This window comes from Schistocerca gregaria, chromosome X (assembly GCF_023897955.1).
Source record: "Schistocerca gregaria isolate iqSchGreg1 chromosome X, iqSchGreg1.2, whole genome shotgun sequence".
NCBI lineage: Eukaryota > Metazoa > Arthropoda > Insecta > Orthoptera > Acrididae > Schistocerca > Schistocerca gregaria.
This window is the reverse complement of record NC_064931.1, coordinates 820867300-820889706: the sequence shown is the minus strand read 5'-3', so window position 1 is coordinate 820889706 and position 22407 is coordinate 820867300. Positions and strand designations below refer to the sequence as shown.

General features: G+C 40.0%; 1 protein-coding gene across 2 annotated transcripts in view; it reads right to left on the bottom strand.

The window, feature by feature from the left end:
* Positions 1-21544, bottom strand: part of LOC126299017 (transmembrane ascorbate-dependent reductase CYB561) — a 46813-nt gene extending 25269 nt beyond the window's left edge. For both annotated transcript variants that reach the window (XM_049990652.1, XM_049990653.1), the window contains exons 1-2: positions 21438-21544; positions 20559-20767 (exon numbers count right to left, since the gene is read on the bottom strand). In XM_049990652.1, coding sequence (XP_049846609.1) covers positions 20559-20763 — 205 coding nt within the window. In that variant the 5' untranslated portion in view covers positions 20764-20767; positions 21438-21544. The remainder of the gene's footprint in view (positions 1-20558; positions 20768-21437) is intronic.
* Between the last annotated feature and the right edge of the window lie 863 nt (positions 21545-22407).

The window sequence follows — 22407 nt, the reverse complement described above, 5'->3', positions numbered from 1 at the left end:
TCCTGTGTCGTCATTCTAACAGCCACAGCTTCAAGAGGGGTTTGAAGGAGCTTATGTTCACTACAGACTGAGTTTAGGACAAATGTCAACTCCACCTGACACTACTATAGTCGCTACAGTTCCTGTAACATCCCTTATAGCCACAGAGGGTAGGGGGGGGGGGGGTTTGCATTGCTGGAACCACGTTTCCTGGAGGGCAATGCAGATAGGTGTAAAGATTAACAGTTGCTGAAACTCAGCTAGGCGGTGAAAAAACCAACAACACTGCAATTCCACTGGAAGATGACATTGTGAGACTGGGAAGGCAGGGAACATTCAATGAGACAGTTTACACCTCAGTCACCTGCTGCCACTGTTTTATTGCCTGAGCAGTCTATATCCATTGTGTCTAAAGGTCTGGCAAGATCAAGGTCCTCAGCAGATGCAAAAATCTCCACCCCATCCTCAGACGCAGAGCTTGTAGGTAGCGTTTGTTTGTTTTCCACAACAATTTCCTTGGTCTTAGGGGGTTTTCTTTTTGGATTTCTCTCTCTGCTCTTTGGATTTCCCTGGCTCTGAAGACTTCACTGGCTCAGTCTCCGAGACTGAGAATGAGCGTGAAGCCGTATACAAGTGACTAAGAATATTTTCCCTCTGGTAGGGTAGAACAGTATGTTTGGATTTACATAGAACCCAACCATATCCATTTTTGTACTATTATTAGTAGCTCACAGCTGTATTCCATTTAGTGTTAAAGAACATTGCAGGAAACTCCCTCCCCAAGGCATGCGCGTGTAGCATGTTACCTGCGATTCATAATGTGGACTTCGGAATGGTCGGTGTAACTTTGTTAAACACCCTGTAGTTGCTTCTTGTGACAGTGGGGAATGGCCTACTCACTTCAGTTTGCAGGCCTACAAACTAAATAAGTACATGACCACAATCCAGTGACTTTTCCTTGTGCTTTTATGACCTCCACCTGTCCTCCCTCTTCCACCCTGCTACACCTGCAGAATACAATTTATTCCTTAATATGGCTCTAATGCACTTATTGTACACACATTCACACTTTTGCCTGAACCCACTTCATTTAAGAATAAACATCAATTCTATATTGTTAAAATATTATTCTTAATCCGAGGTTCTTCCATTTCCTCCTTGGCAGAAACTAAGTCCTAGAGAAAAATGAGTAGGTCCTTTTTGTAGCAAATTAATTAATTTTGGACTAGAGAACATTTTTTCCTAGAAACTACAGTTTAAAAGTGGTCTTTAAATACCCCACAAACCCATAAACTCCCCCTCCCCTCCCCTCCCCTCCCCCCCCCAAGATTTTTAGTATGTTGTTCATGGCACTACCTCTCACCAGTGTACAAAAATTTGAAGCACCACCAATTCCTCCCTCCCCATGTTCTAATATCCTGAAGCTTACTATTTAACACTAAAATATCATTTTATGATTCTTAATTTCCTTCAATACTGAAAATTACTAGTCTCACTTACCAGAAGACTGTTTTTATGCAATCAATTACCTTTTGCAGAGTTTCCTAATGCCTCAAACAATTTTGTTGATGAGGAAGTTTAGTGTATTGGCTTGTAGAAAATCATGTTAACAGGTCAACTGAAGATACCCTGTGGTTGAGGGAATTTGAGGGTAACTTGAACATAGCCAAACTTACACTCCTGGTCAGGGAATCTGTACATTGAAATTAATGACTTGGCAATAAAAACTAAATCTAGTCTTGCTCTCACACACAAGACAGTAATCTAGAATTAAATGGATTTAAAATCAAAACTCTTACACATAATTTATCTAAGCTCCCACTAAAACTCTTCTACTCTTTTTAATCGTGGGATCTATGAAAAATAAATCTTTGACAAGTGAAAGTAATCAAGAAGTACAAATGCAATTATGAAAACTGTGCCTGTGTGCTACTCTTTAATTATTATCATTAACATAGATGTCCCTAACTCACAAAAGACTAACTACATTATGCATTCTTATAAAATGGTAGTCCATAACATTTACCAGAAGAATGGTCCCCACTTTAGAAGAAACCTGCCACTTTTCCTTCAAATTACAATTACTTCTTGTGTTACTTCATATTCAACTAAGTATAACAATCCTTATTGATAGGAAACAAGGTACAAAACACTGGAAAGAGTTACTTTGCTATGCACACTACTTTCATATTGTTAAGTATTTGCTATCACCAACACCAAATATTTTTATGAAGTACAGAGTGAGACTAATTGTCGATACTTAGTTTTACTTTTTAAGAATTAGGCATTTCCAATTCCTACCTTATTTGTGTGATCAACAGTCAGGTATTTTGTGCCAGAATACTTGAAAATTCAACTAGATATAGGGGTGCAATGACCATACAGAAATTGTGTCGTCTGATGTGGTTTTATCTATTACAGATTTTAAGTGACCATTATTAGAGTGCTGCATGTCCCACACCACAGCGCCCCACCCCCCCCCCCCCCCCCCCCCCTATTCTCTCCCCCTGATGACCGAACACTGGGGTATGCTCTCAACAAAAAAGTTCCTGCTTCTTAATGTCAATGGTTGGTTGGTGTTGGACTAAACATTGATGTGGTTGGTCCTGCTGTTGAGAGGTAGTTCAACTTGAGTTAGTGACTTCCATCAGAAATGCATTTTGAAGTGGATATGTAGGAGCCATAAAAATTGAGGCACTCAAGGCAACACTGATGCTAGAGTTGTGAAATAATTTACAGAGGAATACATGGATTGGGCTGGTATGTACATCAGAGCAGACATGGGATGCACCTATGGCGAGTGAAACCCCACCCGCATCTGACCCCCCCCCCCCCCCCCCCCCAACTAACTAACTAACTAGAGATACAACAGTTACACAGGGAAGAATGTCTTACTCTAAGATTCAGAACAGTAAATGTGATAAGGCTAAAAATGTAATGGGACATCAATAATAAATACAAGATTAATAGGTAAAACTGTCCCTTAAGCTTTGGATGCAATGGTGGCTGGTCCACCCCTGATCCACTATTGATCACTCAGTACACAGCAAAGTGCTATTCCTAAAATGGGGAAACAGCATGTGAAAGAAAAAGAAGCAAACAATCTCAAAACCAATTAGAACAGTAAAAGAGGGCTGTAAGAGGCAGCTTGCAAAAGAAAGTAGGCCTTCGAGAGACCTGGAGATTGCTCACCTAGTCACTGCAAATTAAAACACAATCAAGTGAGGGTTGTTTAGTAAAATTTAGGGCTCTTAATAGCCATCAGCCCTATTGTAAAAACACTGTGACCCCAGTAATAAATATTGTTCCTGACTACTGGGAGGCATAAAAGCCTATATTGTCCTTTCCATAGTTTTAGAACTGACAGTATAGATCATGGTAGCACCCCAACACACTCTTAACTGAAAGGAAGAGATGCTGAAAGGTCATGGGGCAACGAAGTCTAGGACTGTGGAATATATCAGTCCTAATTCATCACCTGAGTGCCAACTAAAGGGGAGGTGAGAGGGTGAGTGCATTCTAAGGTTAGGCAGAGATTCTGTCAGAGGGCTGCAAGATGTATTCGAACTGGTAACCCCAATCGAGAGCAAGTACCAGGAAGGTCAATGTCCTTTGTATCCAAAAATGATGTGATACGTTGTATGATGAAACTGTGTAATGGTGATTGTGTAAGTGAGCAATAATTGGTACCAGCAGAGCTGAAGAGGGAAGATTCCCACTTCAAAAAGGAGACACTATATTTGACTAGACCACTAGGTTCCAGTGGCCAGTCAAATGCCACTTAGACTGGGTCTAAGAATTTTGAAACAAAGTGCTAAGCTGTAAACTGGGAATTATAGTCCAATTGAGACAAGACTAAAGACTGGTATATACAGAAGAGTAGCATGATATGCACCCCATGAGGTGTGTGCAAGGAAGCAGAGTGTGCTTAGCCCCTGAATGCAGTTGACTAAAATGGGGCAGCAAAGTCCATTTTTTATCAAGCAGATGGGCCAAAAAGTGAGACTTTGCAACAGTGTTTATGTGCTCTATACCCAAGTAAAATTCTGGGTCAAGATGGACCCTAGTACGACAAAAATGCATGACCAACATTTTAGCAGGAGAGACCTCTAAATCATGGGATAGCATCCAAGTGGACGCCCTTCAGATGGCTCTTTGGAGCTGGTGTTCAGCTGAGGCTATGGACTGGGAGCTGTATCAAATACAGAAGTCATCAACATACAGTACAGGTTGAACAGTGGCCCAACAGCAGCCACTATCCCACTGATGGCAAACTGTGGGAGTCAGCACAGAGCAATGTGGAATGCCATTCTCTCAGACCCATGGAGAGATTAGTGAAGTACTAACTCCAACCTGAGCGACTGGTGGAAAAAAAAAAGATGAAAATGAATAGGGAGCCTCGAAAGTTCCATTCGTGGAAGGTAAGTAAAATGGGATGCCTTATGTATGTGGAAAAACATTGCAATTTAGAAAAATTGGATTGCCATTTTTAATCTAACCATATGGTCAGTTGATGACCATCTTTCCAAGAAACCACATTGCACACTGGTATGGAGACGAAAAGACTGATATTTGAGAACCCAGTATAATCTGAGGGTAGACATCCTTTCAAGCTGTGTGCAGAGCATGTTGATAAGGTTAATAAGTGGTTAGCTATCAACACACAGCTGTTTTTTTGCCCAGCTTAAAGATTGGGATGATATTTCACCAATGCAATGGGAAGATGCCTTCAGGCCAAATATGGTTGAAGAACCTACATAGATTGAGCCCTTGAGTAAAATTCAGATGTAGGAGCATCTGAGGAACTGAATCCAGGTCTGGGGACCAAATTATGATACAAGGCAAGAGCACGAAGCAGTTCTCACAGTCAGTGAAAGATTTATTATATAGTTTGGCTCTGTGGCAGTGGGGTGAAATAGGGGAATCTCCAACTTCTATAGCAAGCTTTGGTGTACAGTAGCTTAAAAGTGAGGACAGCAGCCTGTGAAGAATGCCATTTGAGATGTTGCAGGACCCTATGATGATTCTGAATAACTGTTGGAATGTCTTTGGTCCATCATGGGACTGGCAGGAGCATATCTATGGAAAGAAGAACAGCATTCCCTGTGCCATGGATGACTATTTGAGATGTCTCCCCCAACCTCGCCAACGCAATTTGATAGATGGAGTGGAGGAACAGCAGCTTCCTCCTCCTGAAGCTTCGGTGTCCGAGATTCTCATGGAGGGTTTATTTGCTGTAGGCATGGGGACAGATGAATGAGCAGATGTGGGCCCTTTAGGCTGCTGCTCCTTCTGCAAATGGCTGGCATCTAGTTTTTGCTACATGGGTTCTGGGGAGAAGGGTCACCTGTAGACAGTAAGAGGAAGCTGCTGCTCCAGATGGGTGTGGGAAATGGTTCCGACGGACTATGTTGCAGGAACTATGAGAGTGGAGGGTGGTGGTAATCTGGTTTGGAAAAAAAATGAGATGAGGGAGTAACTGCAGTGGCTTTTGCATCATTGGTCATCACATCAACAGGATGCAGGGACTTTTTTGCCCTTGCCTCAATATGCAACAGGCAGCAAGTGATTTTATTTCCATTTTTGATTACTGAGCAAACCAGTAAATGTAGACAATGTTCAGTGCAAACGACACACAGGCAATTATGATCAAGGACAAGCTGCATGGAGTTCTTGTCTGCAGTTTTCGCATTTACATCTGCTGTACAGCATGATATATAACCAAATCATTAATGTTGGAAACCTCATGGGCACTGGGACATAACATTTCACTTCACACTTTTACACCATAAGTAGCTTTTACTGGGAGGCTATTTTCTTATTTTGTGTGTCAGACAAATTTTACAGCTTGATACCCAAGATTTGCTCCAAGATTCTTTCGTGTCTTGAGTATAACGTCTCTATGAAAGATAAATCCTAGCATCATACTCAAGGTGCAAAGTGGGACAATAGTCAGTGGTATATCACTGAATCATTTGTGTGTCTGCACAACTTGAAACTTCAGCAGAGGTGGCCTTAATAGTGATCCAGGCCACAATTTTTCCAATGAGCCAACTTCTCTAAATTCATCATTTGTTTCATAAAAATTAATTATCTTGTCACCATAAACTTATCTATCTGTTCTGCTACAGACCACACATTAAGCAAATTAACTCACAGTAGTCTGGCCTGTCCCCTGCCCCCATGCAGAAGCCAGGTAGGGAAAGGAGCAAGATTGTAACTGCCTGTGTTGAAATATCTAGACCTGTGTCTAGACAGCTGAAGCAGAATGGCTACTGTGTTAGTTCAACTGGATGTTTCATACATTGAATACCCACTCTGACACCACCTACTCCAATCAAGGACTCTCCCCACAAGCACCACCCAGTTGCAGCATGTGTGAGAAGCTAGCAGTTCTTGCATCAGAAGTGGTGATGCTGCATTGTTAGGGGGCTCTACTGAAAGGCTACATAATGATCCCACCATGCTGGATCTGTGTTGGCCTTTAAGCACATATGAGTCTATGCAGTTGCAGTGTGCAGGAAGTCATCTAAGCAGTAGACACTATTTATGGCATTTTTTTCCCAGTCACCCCATACTACACGAAAAAAAAAAATTGAAAATTGAGGTAAAACACAAAAGGTGACCAAGTTACTTCAGCCAAAAGTAATGTAAGGGAAATGAATAAAGATGTTGAAAATGGAATGTGGGGGAAAACAGAACATCAAAGGCTGTTAACATAGGAAAGAAAGGCAAAAAGAGAAAGGATAATCTGAGATAGATTTCAGCACAGGAAAAGAAAGTAGGTGTTGCAATAGGGCGTCCAAATTAAAAAATTTATATAATATCAGTACTTCCACCATTGCTAGTTAATCCAATAGTAGATGTCTTTGCTGTATGTTATTTATAATGGACACTATGATGGCTAAATATCTCATCCACAAATGTGAACCAAGTTCTTTGAAAGTATCTGCGAGATGTTTAATATTCTTCAATACTTTTCATACATTATCAACACTAAGCTCCTTTGCGAGAACTTAAAAGAACTCATCACATCTGACAACAGAACGTACCTAAAATAAGGTAACATTTTGTCTGCAAATCAACAGAGTGGAACATACTTCCAAGTTGAGATCAGGCTTGTCAACATATTCATTGACTTTTATAGAATTACCCATTTGGACAGAAAAATTTTGCACTCTTCACGTGACAAATGACACCTTTTTCCAAACCCACATGGCTTTGTCTCAAACAGATTACAAGTCCAAAAGTTAATTTGTCTGCTGTAACCTCATTTAAAGTTAAAGACTGCTTTCACCTGTACTGAAATTTTTCTGCGACAAATTTTAATGAATAACCTATCAACTATCACATGCTACGAGAAGGTAGTAGGCACAGTCTAGGTTCAGACAAACAATTGAGGAAGAGCTGTAGGCTAGCATCCAAAATAAGAATAATGAAGGCCTCCAACTCATGCGGCTCACTACATTAACCTCCAACTGACAGGTTCCAGCACCTTTTTGCATATGCTAACTACACAGTTGGCAGAGATGAAAAACCAATGTTCAGGATGCAAATGTCCACCCTGACGTCTTCTACTCTTCATTACCCCACCTGACTCAATAATGGGAAGTGGGAACCTCTCAGCCATTTTAAAATCCAGAACAGCATCCCTCATTTGCAACTGAGGTAATTTTTCTTACTAATAAAAGATTGAAAGATTTACCAGTCTTTCAATCTTGTTTTATGGAAAGACCATCTTGTGTGATGAACAGTTTAAAATAAGTGGTTGCCAGATACAATATTTTAAAGACAACTAAGTCCTCTGTACTCTACTCCCCAATGTAGAAGGGCCATTTATTGAAGGAACAAATGCACTTACAAAAAATGAATTAAAGAAACTTCCTTAGCAATGAACAGAATCAATTTTTGTCCTAATGACAGCAGTGAAACTTCACAAGATGGATTGTGAGAGACCTTACATAACAGAGCCACCCCAGTGCGCAAACTCTCTACTATCAAGCAATATGTATGAAGATTGCATTGAATTGTATCCCAAATGATTATTTCACTCAGTGGTATCTCAGAGGTGCTCAGTAAGTTAGGGGTCAGGTGACCTAGAAGAAAGTCAGGAGCAGTTGGAGGACAGACAAATATGTATGTCCCCGAAGCTTCCCTTTAACTATTTTGACAATTTAGGAGCGATTACCTTGTGCATTTTTTTAGTCAATATGCATCACCCAAGTTGCTCAAGTTCAATAAACTAATGTACACAATCTAACATTAGATTATTTTATCCTTTCCCTGTTTATGAGAAATAAATCAAGGTCATGAAATACAGAAACACAAGCTTCAAACAGCCAAGATTGGTAAATACAACTATTCTGATGACTAGTCTTGGTAATCTAAGTTGCCATCATCAGATCTGTTGTTGTTGTTGTCTTCAGTCCTGAGACTGGTTTGATGCAGCTCTCCATGCTACTCTATCCTGTGCAAGCTGCTTCATCTCCCAGTACCTACTGCAACCTACATCCTTCTGAATCTGCTTAGTGTACTCATCTCTCTGTCTCCCTCTACAATTTTTACCCTCCACACTGCCCTCCAATGCTAAATTTGTGATCCCTTGATGCCTCAAAACATGTCCTACCAACCGATCCCTTCTTCTAGTCAAGTTGTGCCACAAACTTCTCTTCTCCCCAATCCTATTCAATACCTCCTCATTAGTTACGTGCTCTATCCACCTTATCTTCAGTATTCTTCTGTAGCACCACATTTCGAAAGCTTCTATTCTCTTCTTGTCCAAACTAGTTATCGTCCATGTTTCACTTCCATACATGGCTACACTCCAAACAAATACTTTCAGAAACGACTTCCTGATACATAAATCTATATTCGATGTTAACAAATTTCTCTTCTTCAGAAACGCTTTCCTTGCCATTGCCAGTCTACATTTTATATCCTCTCTACTTCGACTATCATCAGTTATTTTGCTCCCCAAATAGCAAAACTCCTTTACTACTTTAAGTGTCTCATTTCCTAGTCTAATTCCCTCAGCATCACCCGATTTAATTTGACTACATTCCATTATCCTCGTTTTGCTTTTGTTAATGTTCATCTTATATCCTCCTTTCAAGACACTGTCCATTCCGTTCAACTGCTCTTCCAATTCCTTTGCCGTCTCTGACAGAATTACAATGTCATCGGCGAACCTCAAAGTTTTTACTTCGTCTCCATGAATTTTAATACCTACTCCAATTTTTCCTTTTGTTTCCTTTACAGCTTGCTCAATATACAGATTGAATAACATCGGGGAGAGGCTACAACCCTGTCTCACTCTTTTCCCAACCACTGCTTCCCTTTCATGCCCCTCGACTTATGACTGCCATCTGGTTTCTGTACAAATTATAAATAGCCTTTCGCTCCCTGTATTTTACCCCTGCCACCTTCAGAATTTGATAAAGAGTATTCCAGTCAACATTGTCAAAAGCTTTCTCTAAGTCTACAAATGCTAGAAACGTAGGTTTGCCTTTTCTTAATCTTTCTTCTAAGATAAGTCGTAAGGTCAATATTGCCTCACGTGTTCCAACATTTCGACGGAATCCAAACTGATCCTCCCCGAGGTCTGCATCTACCAGTTTTTCCATTCGTCTGTAAAGAATTCGCGTTAGTACTTTGCAGCTGTGACTTATTGAACTGATAGTTCGGTAATTTTCACATCTGTCAGCACCTGCTTTCTTTGGGATTGGAATTATTATATTCTTCTTGAAGTCTGAGGGTGTTTCACCTGTCTCGTACATCTTGCTCACCAGATGGAAGAGTTTTGTCATGACTGGCTCTCCCAAGGCCGTCAGTAGTTCTAATGGAATGTTGTCTACTCCGGGGGCCTTGTTTCGACTCAGGTCTTTCAGTGCTCTGTCAAACTCTTCACGCAGTATCGTATTTCCCATTTCGTTTTCATCTACATCCTCTTCCATTTCCATAATATTGTCTTCAAGTACATCACCCTTGTATAAACCTTCTATATACTCCTTCCACCTTTCTGCCTTCCCTTCTTTGCTTAGAACTGGGTTGCTATCTGAGCTCTTGATATTCATACACATGGTTCTCTTCTCTCCAAAGGTCTCTTTAATTTTCCTGTAGGCAGTATCTATCTTACCCCTAGTGAGATAAGCTTCTACATCCTTACATTTGTCCTCTAGCCATCCCTGTTTAGCCATTTTGCACTTCCTGTCGATCTCATTTTTGAGACGTTTGTATTCCTTTTTGCCTGCTTCATTCACTGCATTTTTATATTTTCTCCTTTCATCAATTAAATTCAATATTTCTTCTGTTACCCAAGGATTTCTAGCAGCCCTCGTCTTTGTACCTACTTTATCCTCTGCTGCCTTCACTACTACATCCCTCAGAGCTACCCATTCTTCTTCTACTGTATTTCTTTCCCCTATTCCTGTCAATTGTTCCCTTATGCTCTCCCTGAAACTCTGTACAACCTCTGGTTCTTTCAGCTTATCCAGATCCCATGTCCTTAAATTCCCAACTTTTTGGAGTTTCTTCAGTTTTAATCTACAGGTCATAACCAATAGATTGTGGTCAGAGTTCACATCTGCCCCTGGAAATGTCTTACAACTTAAAACCTGGTTCCTAAATCTCTGTCTTACCATTATATAATCTGATACCTTTTAGTATCTCCAGGGTTCTTCCACGTATACAACCTTCTTTCATGATTCTTAAACCAAGTGTTAGCTATGATTAAGTTGTGCTCTGTGCAAAATTCTACTAGGCAGCTTCCTCTTTCATTTCTTAGCCCCAATCCATATTCACCTACTATGTTTCCTTCTCCCCTTTTCCTACACTCTAATTCCAGTCACCCATGACTATTAAATTTTCGTCTCCCTTCACTATCTGAATAATTTCTTGTATTTCATCGTACATTTCTTCAATTTCTTCATCATCTGCAGAGCTAGTTGGCATATAAACTTGTACTACTGTAGTAGGTGTGGGCTTCGTATCTATCTTGGCCACAATAATGCATTCACTATGCTGTTTGTAGTAGCTTACCCGCATTCCTATTTTCCTATTCATTATTAAACCTACTCCTGCATTACCCCTATTTGATTTTGTGTTTATAACCCTGTTGTCACCTGACCAGAAGTCTTGTTCCTCCTGCCACCGAACTTCACTAATTCCCACTATATCTAACTTTAACCTATCCATTTCCCTTTTTAAATTTTCTAACCTACCTGCCCGATTAAGGGATCTGACATTCCACGCTCCGATCCGTAGAACCCCAGTTTTCTTTCTCCTGATAACGACATCCTCCTGAGTAGTCCCCGCCCGGAGATCCGAATGGGGGGACTATTTTACCTCCGGAATATTTTACCCAAGAGGATGCCATCATCATTTAATCATACAGTAAAGCTGCATGTCCTCGGGAAAAATTACGGCTGTAGTTTCCCCTTGCTTTCAGCCGTTCGCAGTACCAGCACAGCAAGGCCGTTTTGGTTAATGTTGCAAGGCCAGATCAGTCAATCATCCAGACTGTTGCCCCTGCAACTACTGAAAAGGCTGCTGCCCCTCTTCAGGAACCACACGTTTGTCTGGCCTCTCAACAGATACCCCTCCGTTGTGGTTGCACCTACGGTACGGCCATCTGTATTGCTGAGGCACGCAAGCCTCCCCACCAACGGCAATGTCCATGGTTCATGGGGGGGGATCAGATCTGTAAAGCATACAAATTGGAAATTTATGCATAATGAGATATACACTGATTGGAAACTGCATGACTTGTTGGATGTTCAAGGAATACTGTGACGAGTCTGCCAACACATGATGAAAGAGTGTCCAAATGTCATGCAGTTGGGCAGCTACCACACAGTACAGATGTCTAACATAAGACATATAGTGAACTGCAGTGGAACTCATATCAGACTTTAATGCTGGATGGAGTACAAGTGTGTGGAAACACGCAGTGCACCAACACTCTTAATGATGGGCCTCAACAGTCGACAACCCATTAATGTGCCACTTAACACACTGGCAACTACAGCTGAAACGAGCATGTAATCATCGGCAGTGGACATTGGTCCAGTGGCAGAGCATTGCATGGTCTGATGAATCCTGATACATTCTTCATCATGCAGATTGGAGGGAATTAATCCAATTTCTTCCAGGGGAACAGCTCTGACACCCGTACTGCATAATGAAGGCAAGCTGGCAGCAGCTCCATTAAGTTCTTGGGAACATTCACATGGGCATCCATGGTTCCAGTGGATCTCCTGCAAGGCACTACGATTGTCAAGGAGTATTATACACTGGTTGCAGGCTATGTACACCCCTTCATGACTTGTGTTTCCTGATGGCAGTGGCAGTTTTCTACAAGATAATGCACTATGCCACAGGGCCAAGAGAGTGATGGAGTGGTCTGACGAACACTGGCGAGTTCCACTGATGTGCTGGCTTTGTAGCATTTCTGAAGTGCATGTTTAGATGTTAAAATAGGTCTAACCTGTATGGACAGGTCATAGTGTAACATTTCTGGTCTTTTCGAGCAGTTGTCTTATTATAGGATATGCAAGATACATAATATGTAGATATTGTGTGTACATTTATTAAAGATACGCAATACATAATATATGTATTTGTCACTTCTGTTCAAAGGATTGGAAAAGGGCACAGGTCATCCCCGTTTTCAAGAAGGGATGTCAAACAGATGTGCAGAACTAGAGACATATATGTCTAATATCGATCAGTTGTAGAATTTTGGAACACATTACGTTCAAGCATCACGACTTTTCTGGAGACTAGAAATCTACTCTGTAGGAATCAAGATAGGTTTAGAAAAGACGGTCATGTGAAACCCAGCTCGCGCTATTCGTCCACGAGACTCCGAAGGCCATATACAAGGGTTCACAGGTAGATGCCGTGTTTCTTGACTTCCGCAAGGCGTTTGACAGAGTTCCCCACACTCATTTAATGAACAAAGTAAGAGCATACAGACTATCAGATCAATTGTGAGATTGGATTGAGTAGTTCCTAGATAACAGAATGCAGCATGTCATTATCAATGGAAAGAAGTTTTCCGAAGTAAGAGTGATTTCAGGTGTGCCACAGGGGAGTGTAACAGGACCATTGCTATTCACAATATACATAAATGACCTTGTGGATGACATTGGAAGTTCACTGAGGCTTTTTGCAGATGATGCTGTGGTGTATCAAGAGGTTGTAACAATGGAAAATTGTACTGAAATGCAGGAGGATCTGCAGCAAATTTATACATGGTGCAGGGAATGGCAATTGAATCTCAATGTAGACAAGTGTAATGTGCTGCGAATACATAGAAAGAAAGATCCCTTATCATTTAGCTACAGTATAGCAGGTCAGCAACTGGAAGCAGTTAATTCCATAAATTATCTGGGAGTACGCATTGGGAGTGATTTAAAATGGAATGATCATATAAAGTTGATCGTCGGTAAAGCAGATGCCAGACAGATTCATTGGAAGAATCCTAAGGAAATGCAATCCGGAAACAAAGTAGGTAGGTTACAGTACGCTTGTTCACCCACTGCTTGAATACTGCTCAACAGTGTGGGATCTGTACCAGATAGGGTTGATAGAGGAGATAGAAAAGATCCAACGGAGAGCAGCGTGCATCGTTACAGGACCATTCAGTAATCGTGAAAGCGTTAAGGAGATTATAGATAAACTCCAGTGGAAGACTCAGCAGGAGAGACGCTCAGTAGCTCGGTACAGGCTTTTGTTGAAGTGTTGAGAACATACCTTCACTGAGGAGTCAAACAGTATATTGCTCCCTCCTACGTATATCTCACGAAGAGACCAAGAGGATAAAATCAGAGATTAGAGCCACACAGAAGCATACCGACAATCCTCCTTTCCGCGAACAACACGAGACTGGAATAGAAGGGAGAACCAATAGAGGTACTTAAGGTACCCTCCGTCACACACCGTCAGGTGACTTGCGGAGTATGGATGTAGATGTAGAAGCTCAGCTTGATGAATGTAAGTGGTGAATGTAGGTCACAGGAAAATATTAGGTGTTAAATATGCCGTATTTTATGTTTATGGTTTCTCATTGTGCACCATGTGCACTTTCGATATCCATTTGTATCTTATAAGACAACTGGTCTGCAAGACCAGAAATTTTTTTTCCAACAATGACACCTCAGACAGATTGCACATTTAACATTTCAGCATTCACCTGAGAAAGCTGAAATCACTATTGTGTAAAATAAATGAACGATTAACAGTGTAATGACAAATTTTTTTCAAAAAAATTCCAGGTCCTTTGTGTGGGGGTATTCCAGTTTTCTTGTATTGTCTATTTCATCTCCATGAACCTGTTTTCAATATGGTTGTGGGCTGGTGCAGAAGGAGGCCAATCGAGAAATCTCATTCGGTTCTGGAAACCTTCCATGCACCAGAGCTCTTGTGTATTGGAAACTTATCATGCTGGAGACAGATCTCTCAGGATATACAAGGGTAGGACAATTATCCACAATTCAATTCTATTTTTGTTTATTTTGGTAGTACTGTCATTTTACATTGACAAAACATGCTTTGTTGATTTGTTATACCTTTGCAATTTTCAAGCTGCTACGTTAGTTTCGTTATTGCTGCTTTGCTGTCCATTCGCACCAAAGAAGAGCAATGTTTAGTCATCCGATTTGTGGTCGGAAGGCATATCAAGGGCCGAAATTCATCGAAGACTTTCAGGACAGTATGGGAACAGTGTTTTTCTACAACAAAGTGTCTGCAAATGGATTAAAAAAATATTGGATCACTATGGTAATGAAGGGGACAACTTCTTAGACAGGATCATTACTGGTGATGAGACATGGATCCATCATTACAAACCGGAGACTAAAAGGCAGAGTATGAACTGGAAATATCCAAATTCGCCATGCAAGAAAAAGTTCAAGACCCAACCATCCACAGGAAAACTGACGCTTACAGATTTTAGGGGTGCACAAGGTCCAGTATTTGAACATTATGGGGAAAGGGGCACAACAGTGTATTACAGTGAGATGCTTACTGCCAGGCTAAAACCTGCAATTCAAAGCAAATGCTGAGGATTGCTGTCGAAAGGTGTTTTGTTGCTAGGCACTGCATGTCTGCATACTACTGCCCACACTGTTTAAATGCTCCAGAAACTAAAATTTGAAGTAATGGATAATCCTCCATATAGTCCCAATCTTGCCTCTTCTGACTATCATTTGTTTGGTCCACTCAAACAGGCATTAAGGGGCCGTCGATTTGCCTCAGATGAAGCAGTGAAAGAAGCTGTGCATTCCTGGCTCACAGCTCAACTGAGAACCTTCCTTGATGAGGGCATCAGGAAGCTTGTACAACACCGGCCCAAATGCATTGAAAGGCAAGGAGACTACACTGAAAAATGATGTTCTAGCATGTTTTCTATTTTATTACAATAAAATTTTGTAACTATTTTGTGGATAATTGACTTACCCTCGTAGTTGTCATAATGATGGAATCATAGTATTACCCGTGACTTGAGTGTACTGGACAGCATTAAGTCTGCCATCTCTCCTGGGTAGCATACCAAGTCCATGGGAAGACACCCATGACCAAACTACCACTTATAGCCTATATATGTCATACTTGTCCACCAAGCACTGGAAAATAGCTATTTGTTGGAAAATACTACATTCTGCCAGTCACAATACATATCTTCCTCCTCAAAATCTAATCTGTATGGGCAATGATAATCAGAGCTTCTCCTTGACAGTTACAAATTTGCTTTTTATTTTTAGTCAATGCTCCTGGAACTGCCAAGAAATCATGCCAACTGACACAGAAAATCCAGTAACACATTTCAACTGCACTGTATTTAGGTAAAGATTTTGCCATGATTTTTTAAAAGTTCATTATCATGGACTAGTTATGCAAAACATGTTCCCCACATGCCTATGATATTCTTCAGTACTAATATCACAATACTGTTTTATCCATTGTTTTACACTGTGTCAAGGAACATAATATGCTCCAGCCTCTGACACCCAATTTCCTCCACAAGAGCAATGACAGTCACATATAGCCTGTTGTGATGAGGCACACACATGGATCAAGAATGTGGTTTGACAAATTGAGATCATTCAGGTGATTGGTGTGGGGCACTCAACTGCACAGTCATCAGCACCTGTACAAAGTCAAATCTATTCACTGTCACAAATGATGATGATGAAATGATGACAACACAAACACCCAGTCCCCATGCAGAGAAAATCTGCAACCCAGCCGGGAATCTAACCCGGAACCCCACGATCCAGGACGTTGTTCAGGTATCTGACCCTGAATTTTGTAGTGCTGTTTCCTATTATAGGATGGGGCGATGACAGACATAGCTCAGCATAGACTGTCAGTCAGTGCCAATAAATACTGCCACAAAATGTGAGAATAAGTAACTCACAAATGGTATTCCTTTTGGGTAAGATGATCCTACAAGGAAGTTAAGCAGTTTAGTCTCTGCATGTGTCCAGACAAAGTGTAGGTCATTATGTCTTAATTTAAGAAAGAAGTAAGTTACCAACCACACTTTAGCACTTTACTACATTTGTAAAGCCGGCTCAGTGTCTAGAGCTGTTACTTGCTGATTGACGACTAATTCAAATCCTTACACTAGTGTAGTCTGTTTTTATCATGAGAACAGTTAAAAGTGTTTAAAAATGAAGAATAATTACTCTGTGCAATAAATGCAGGAAAATATAATAATATAGGTTAGAGTAATTCTAGATACAGAAAATAACGGTGTATAGTTTCATACTATTATTCACACAGTCTTGTTCAATATGTATGATGTAGACAATGTGTGTACACTGAATGCTTTTGATGTCATTCATCACCCAATACATTGTCTAAGTTCAGAAAGAAACTGCCTGGACAATAATACAAAATGATATGCATTTGTTTACTTGTTCCTTCAAAAGTTGGAACCTAGTCACCTGAACCCTTTTACGAGAGTTACTTTTGAGTGGTCTCCAATCAGTGTATTATACTGCATTGTTCAGTTTCAAAATTTCATCCACTGACTGGATGCTCCAGCAGTAGTTCAGCAAGCTGGGCTGGTTTAGATCAGGGCCATATGTTGCTGCAACCGTGTTCATATACTTCTCGTAGGCTGACACTGTCAGTTTTGCCTAGCCAATGGGACGAAAGTTTCATGTAACCAAAAAGAGGTGAGGAGAGAGGCAACGTATTTTTAGCACTGAAATTCAATTTGTCATGCTCACTGTATTTTGGTATCCACGTTACACGATCTACTTGCCTGGGATTACCACATGTGTATTCAATGAATTTGAATGCCTTAAGTGATTTGGTTCTGTATGGAAACATGTATCATGGATTAATTGCCAAGAAATGAATATTTATCAAATTGGGTTAAAAGTGGCTGACGGAATCAAAGGTTTGTGTCACCTCAAGTGCAGAAAAAGCTGCCCCTTCTCTAAATGTTCCAAAAGTAAATTAAAAATGAATACCATTCTACCATTTACTTATTTGTGGGTCTACAAGTTAATTTTAAATTTACATGCTGAAAATTTTACTTGGTAAAGCAAGCTGATTGACGAGAATTTTTATAGAGAAATTTGTGTCTAAGCATATGCAAGACAGAATGAGAAACTTTATGAAGGGCAAATTGTTGATATCACTGAATCTCTGTGCGGCAAAACGAAGTTTCACAGAGGGGAAAAAAATGCTGTTTTGCTGGTAACCAAAGAATATTTGGGTAGGGGCAGTGGCAATATAAGACTTTTCTCCAAAAGGATGGTCCAACACTAACATTAATCATAAACTGATGTTTAAGGATGTGACGAAAGGTGTCACAACAAATACTATAGACTGCGCATAGGCAGCTATTAAATGGTTCCTGCATGGCATAATGTTGCTGCATATATTTGGCTATCTTTCATAACTATGTCATTTACCATAATTTTTTATGTTCTGATGTGAAAGTTTGCTTGCTATTTGTTGAAGCCAACGAAAGAAAGCTAAAAAAATCTGCTTATGGTGACAGACTGATCTACAGCTTAGCTACAGGTCTATGTTGGATTGAGATATGACAATGACTCAAAAATTAAATTATGTAATAATATTACTCTTCATAATTATTTTTTTCCAAAAACATCATGAATTACTATGTTGTTGTTAGGTTTACTCTAATACCACAGAGTAAATTGCTGGTAGCAAAATGAGCAGCAGTTACATTTATCACCTTTATTGTCAAAAATGTTTCACTGTTCTATAAAGTATAATGATGTACTACAAGGTTGTTCTTAGGTTAGCAGGTACCAGTTAGTGAAACAAGGAGCAATTTAATTTATAATTCTCATTCACAGCAATATTTCACTCTGTTCTGAATATAATGACTTCCAACACTGTTGTATTTCTTTGTGTTGTGTGTGCTGCTCTTATTGACTATGTAGAACAGCTGACATCCTCTCCTTACTGTGATACCTCACAGCAAGCAACTAGAAACATCAGCTACTGCCACTATTACATCTGCTAGAACATTAGCTCATTACCATTGTTATTTATGTACCAACTTCTTGATATTATTTTGAAACTTCACTGTATAGTACTCTTCAGTGTGGCCGAAGTTCTAAGAGACTTTCTTAGTTTTAACCTCAAATGTTATGGCAGAGATTTAGTCTTTAAATTATCGGAGGAGTTAGTGGAAGATTATCAAGTCACCAGCATTTGCAAGCCCAGTGCTGCGCTAAATCAATTGATTAAGGGTTTAGGGCCTTTGTGCAAGGATTTTATAAAAGATTAGGTACTGACAATGGATCCACTTGGATGTGGACAGTGGGTACAACATAGGTGGTGACCCGAGCATTAAAGTTTCCTTAATTGGCTGCGACAGTGTTAGTTTAGCAGACTCGTTCCAATGGCAAGACTGTATGGTGAGCCGAAGATGGCAATGATGACTACTGGCCAAGTCCACATTGCTTTTGTGCCTGTCGGGACTATCAGTTGATGGTGCTGCACTATGCATTGGCTGTACCTCAACAGGACTGGGAAAGAGATTGGAAGAATTTATTAGCGAGATAACAGCAGATGGGTGTGGGGGCCACACATGGTCACAGCTGTTATGGCTAGGAGAACCAGGCCTTTGAAGTATCTCAATCAGCTGAGACACTTCTTCATAATGTACACAGAAAATAGAATGTACCACACTGGAGTGCACATACACTAAAGAATTTGCTTTTAAGCCTGTTATTCATTAAATGTGAAGTCCATTAAAAATAAGGTATACCATCTTAAAGTTGAAGTAACTGAAGTCCTGGAAAGTGTCAGCCCCAAAAACTAACATAATCATAATCATAATAATAATAATCATAATAATATAGTGGTTCAGATTGAAATCAATAAACATTTTGAGCAATTCTGGTCTGGCATAGATAATAAACACAAACAACGGTATCAAGAAGTTCAGCATCAGTTTTAGACTATCTACTTATAGATATTGATAGGGGAAAGTATTCATAAGAGATTGGCCTTTCAGATCATTACCATCAGATAATAAAGCTAAAGACAAAGGTAAAACCTGCTAAACTGGAAGACCACAAAAAATCTTAGAACATAAGAAACCTTTTTCTAGGGAACTGGCAAAACAATCTTGTGACAAAATGTATATGGAAATTACTGTAAATGCAAAGTTCTTTAAATTCTGCACATTGTTAAAATTAATTTTTGAAGAGAGAACTGAGAAGCATAGCAGAATATGTATAGGCACGAATCAGCTTTCTGACTAGGTGAGTTGGTGCAAAGGGCACAGTAGCATCTTCATAGTCCAGGAGTCTCCAGCATGTGTCACTGTTCAGCAATGAACAAAAATGTGTTCAAGGAGTTCCCCAAAATAAACTCAGTAACTCAAGGAAAATTGTACAATTGGGACCAACTGAATGTGGAAGTACAGCTTTCACAGCACTGACCTCATTTGATAGGCTGGAGTTGCTCTGTCCAGCCATCCTGATTTGTCTTTTCCCAAGTCATGGGATGAGTCCTGAATCAAACCCACAGCCTACTAATTGCCCTATCCTCAGGGAAATCTGTCCTATCCCAGTAAAAGATGTGTTGCATATTTTGTGCTGTTTATTTGCATTTTATTACCTTCACAAAACCTGTATCACTAAGATGTGGCCCTTTGATGCTTAAAGATTATAAACTCTGGTGCTATGGCATCTAAATCTGCAGTGGTGGTACATTTCAGTTTTCATCAATTTGTTTTGCATACAGGACAAAGCCATTCCAATTGTCTAGGCAGAGGAATAATAAAAGAGAAATCCAAACAGCAATTACATTTAGTCGTGTAACCACTATAGTACATGTCCTTGGGTGATGTACAATGTATGTTCACTTACTAACATGTAAGGTGTAGCATGGAATAACACCTTTATTGAAAACTTAACTATCACCATCCTATAAGTTTAAAATGGATCCTTCAGTTGATTAGTAACATTCTCACTGTTGTCACTTTCAGTAAGTTGATTACATAACTATTGATGTTATGTCACACGGTACATAGCATAAAAGTAAATATTTACAGTAGCTGCACCAAACACACTTACCATTTCCAAGCAAAAAAACCATTCCAATCAGCATCAACACTGGGTGCCAATTAAATTCAACTGATGGGTTTGAACGCCATGAAAATCCTCCTTTGTAGTAACCAGCCCAAACGACAACCATTACAACTGCTGCCGTTCCTGTAAGCTGAGCCAATCCATAAGCTAAAGTGAAGCCTTCTTTGTGATCGTGATGAAGTGCCTCCATTTTTCTGGAACAGCAAAATATGCCTGAACCGCCAATTTACACGTTAAAGCAACTACAATAATGGCTTATGTTACGTCACAAAAATGAATGATGCCGGTACCGAACGTACTCTAAAATACCGTAAATCATGTTATTTATTTAAAGACTGCCATCTCAAACCAAAATTAAGAAAATCTGGACATGCGAGCTGAGCCTCAAAGGTTCCGAGTTACACTACACGTATCACGTATATTTCATGTAGTGACAAATGTTTTTCCACGATTGTAGTAACTCTAAATGGAGAACTGCACTGCAGTTTGTACCTATAAGTTCATCAACAAACGATTCATACCGTACACCAGCATTTACAAGTGGCGGCGACTATGCGGTAACAGCACAGAGAGTACATATTTACTGAAGAGTTAGTACGAAAACAGTACTGTCTGCACTATACATATTTCGATAATCATACCACCAAACAAACTCTTGACTTTCAAATACGGCTGTTGTTCAAGACATGTTACACATGTGATGAACTAAAGCTTATGCTATCTCTGTGGGCAACAGGTAGTCTATTGATCATACTGGTTTCAAACCATCATCAAAGAACGCGGGAGGGACGCTTCTCATTCAAATTCACGATTTTCAGGGCTATCAAAACAAACGACAAATAATAGCGCATATCATGGCCATACCTGTCACACGAAGTTTAATGCCCTTCTGCTCCTCACCGGCAACAGCTGGCGAACTGTCAATACTCTTAGACAGCAACGACATTAAAAATCGATCGAAGCACTGGCTTCTCTAGCTTCGTTTTTTCTGAAATGTCGTAGCCTTCTATATAACTTCTAAGAGGCCGTGACGTTGGTAGCTCTGATTTTGTCGTGAGAATAGCATAGTTTTAATGTTTAAAATCAATGTTCACTGGAAAATGACTTTTGTGCTTTCTGTGAGAAACTAAATTGTCAAGTTCTGCTACTTATCAAAGGCAAAGAATAGATTTGCTTCGCTGTGTAACAGATTGAAATCAATAGTTTGTAAAGAAAAGCTAATTTTTCTTCCAAATCCGTGTATAATGCTTGGGGTATTTATGATGGTCGAGATACGCATATAGGTTGAATTCTGCATATAATGATTTAACCTAAGACTCAAACTAAGGCTATGACACGACCGGGAAAGCGTCTGGCACAGTACTTTTTTGAAGTTGTTACGCTACACACAACTGAAAGTTCAGCATTGGATTTCAAACAATGTTATGTCATATGCAATTAATAATGAAAGATTAAATTGTTACACCAACTATCATTCTGCTAAAAAGCGCGAAACTATATGCAACTGATTTATGTCCTACAGTCATCTGTCTTGGTTGTCCTCTAAGGATTTCTTCCGAAGTATTATCTGCACAAATGGCAGATGTCTTTACGGTCACTCACATCAACCACCGCGCCGAGTGTCAGCTTGATTTGTGCAGATGATGAAGGAACTAAGCTACAGGCAGTCCCTCGTGATGCTTCTTGCTGAAAAGTGCAGCCGTTCTGAGGATAATTAGACCTGTAGCCTCATGTTACACCATGTCACATAAGTTAACTGGTAAAATTCTTACTCTCAAAACATTCTTCTAAAACAGTTTCATACTTCAAAAAGAATACTTCCCTCTTGTATTTT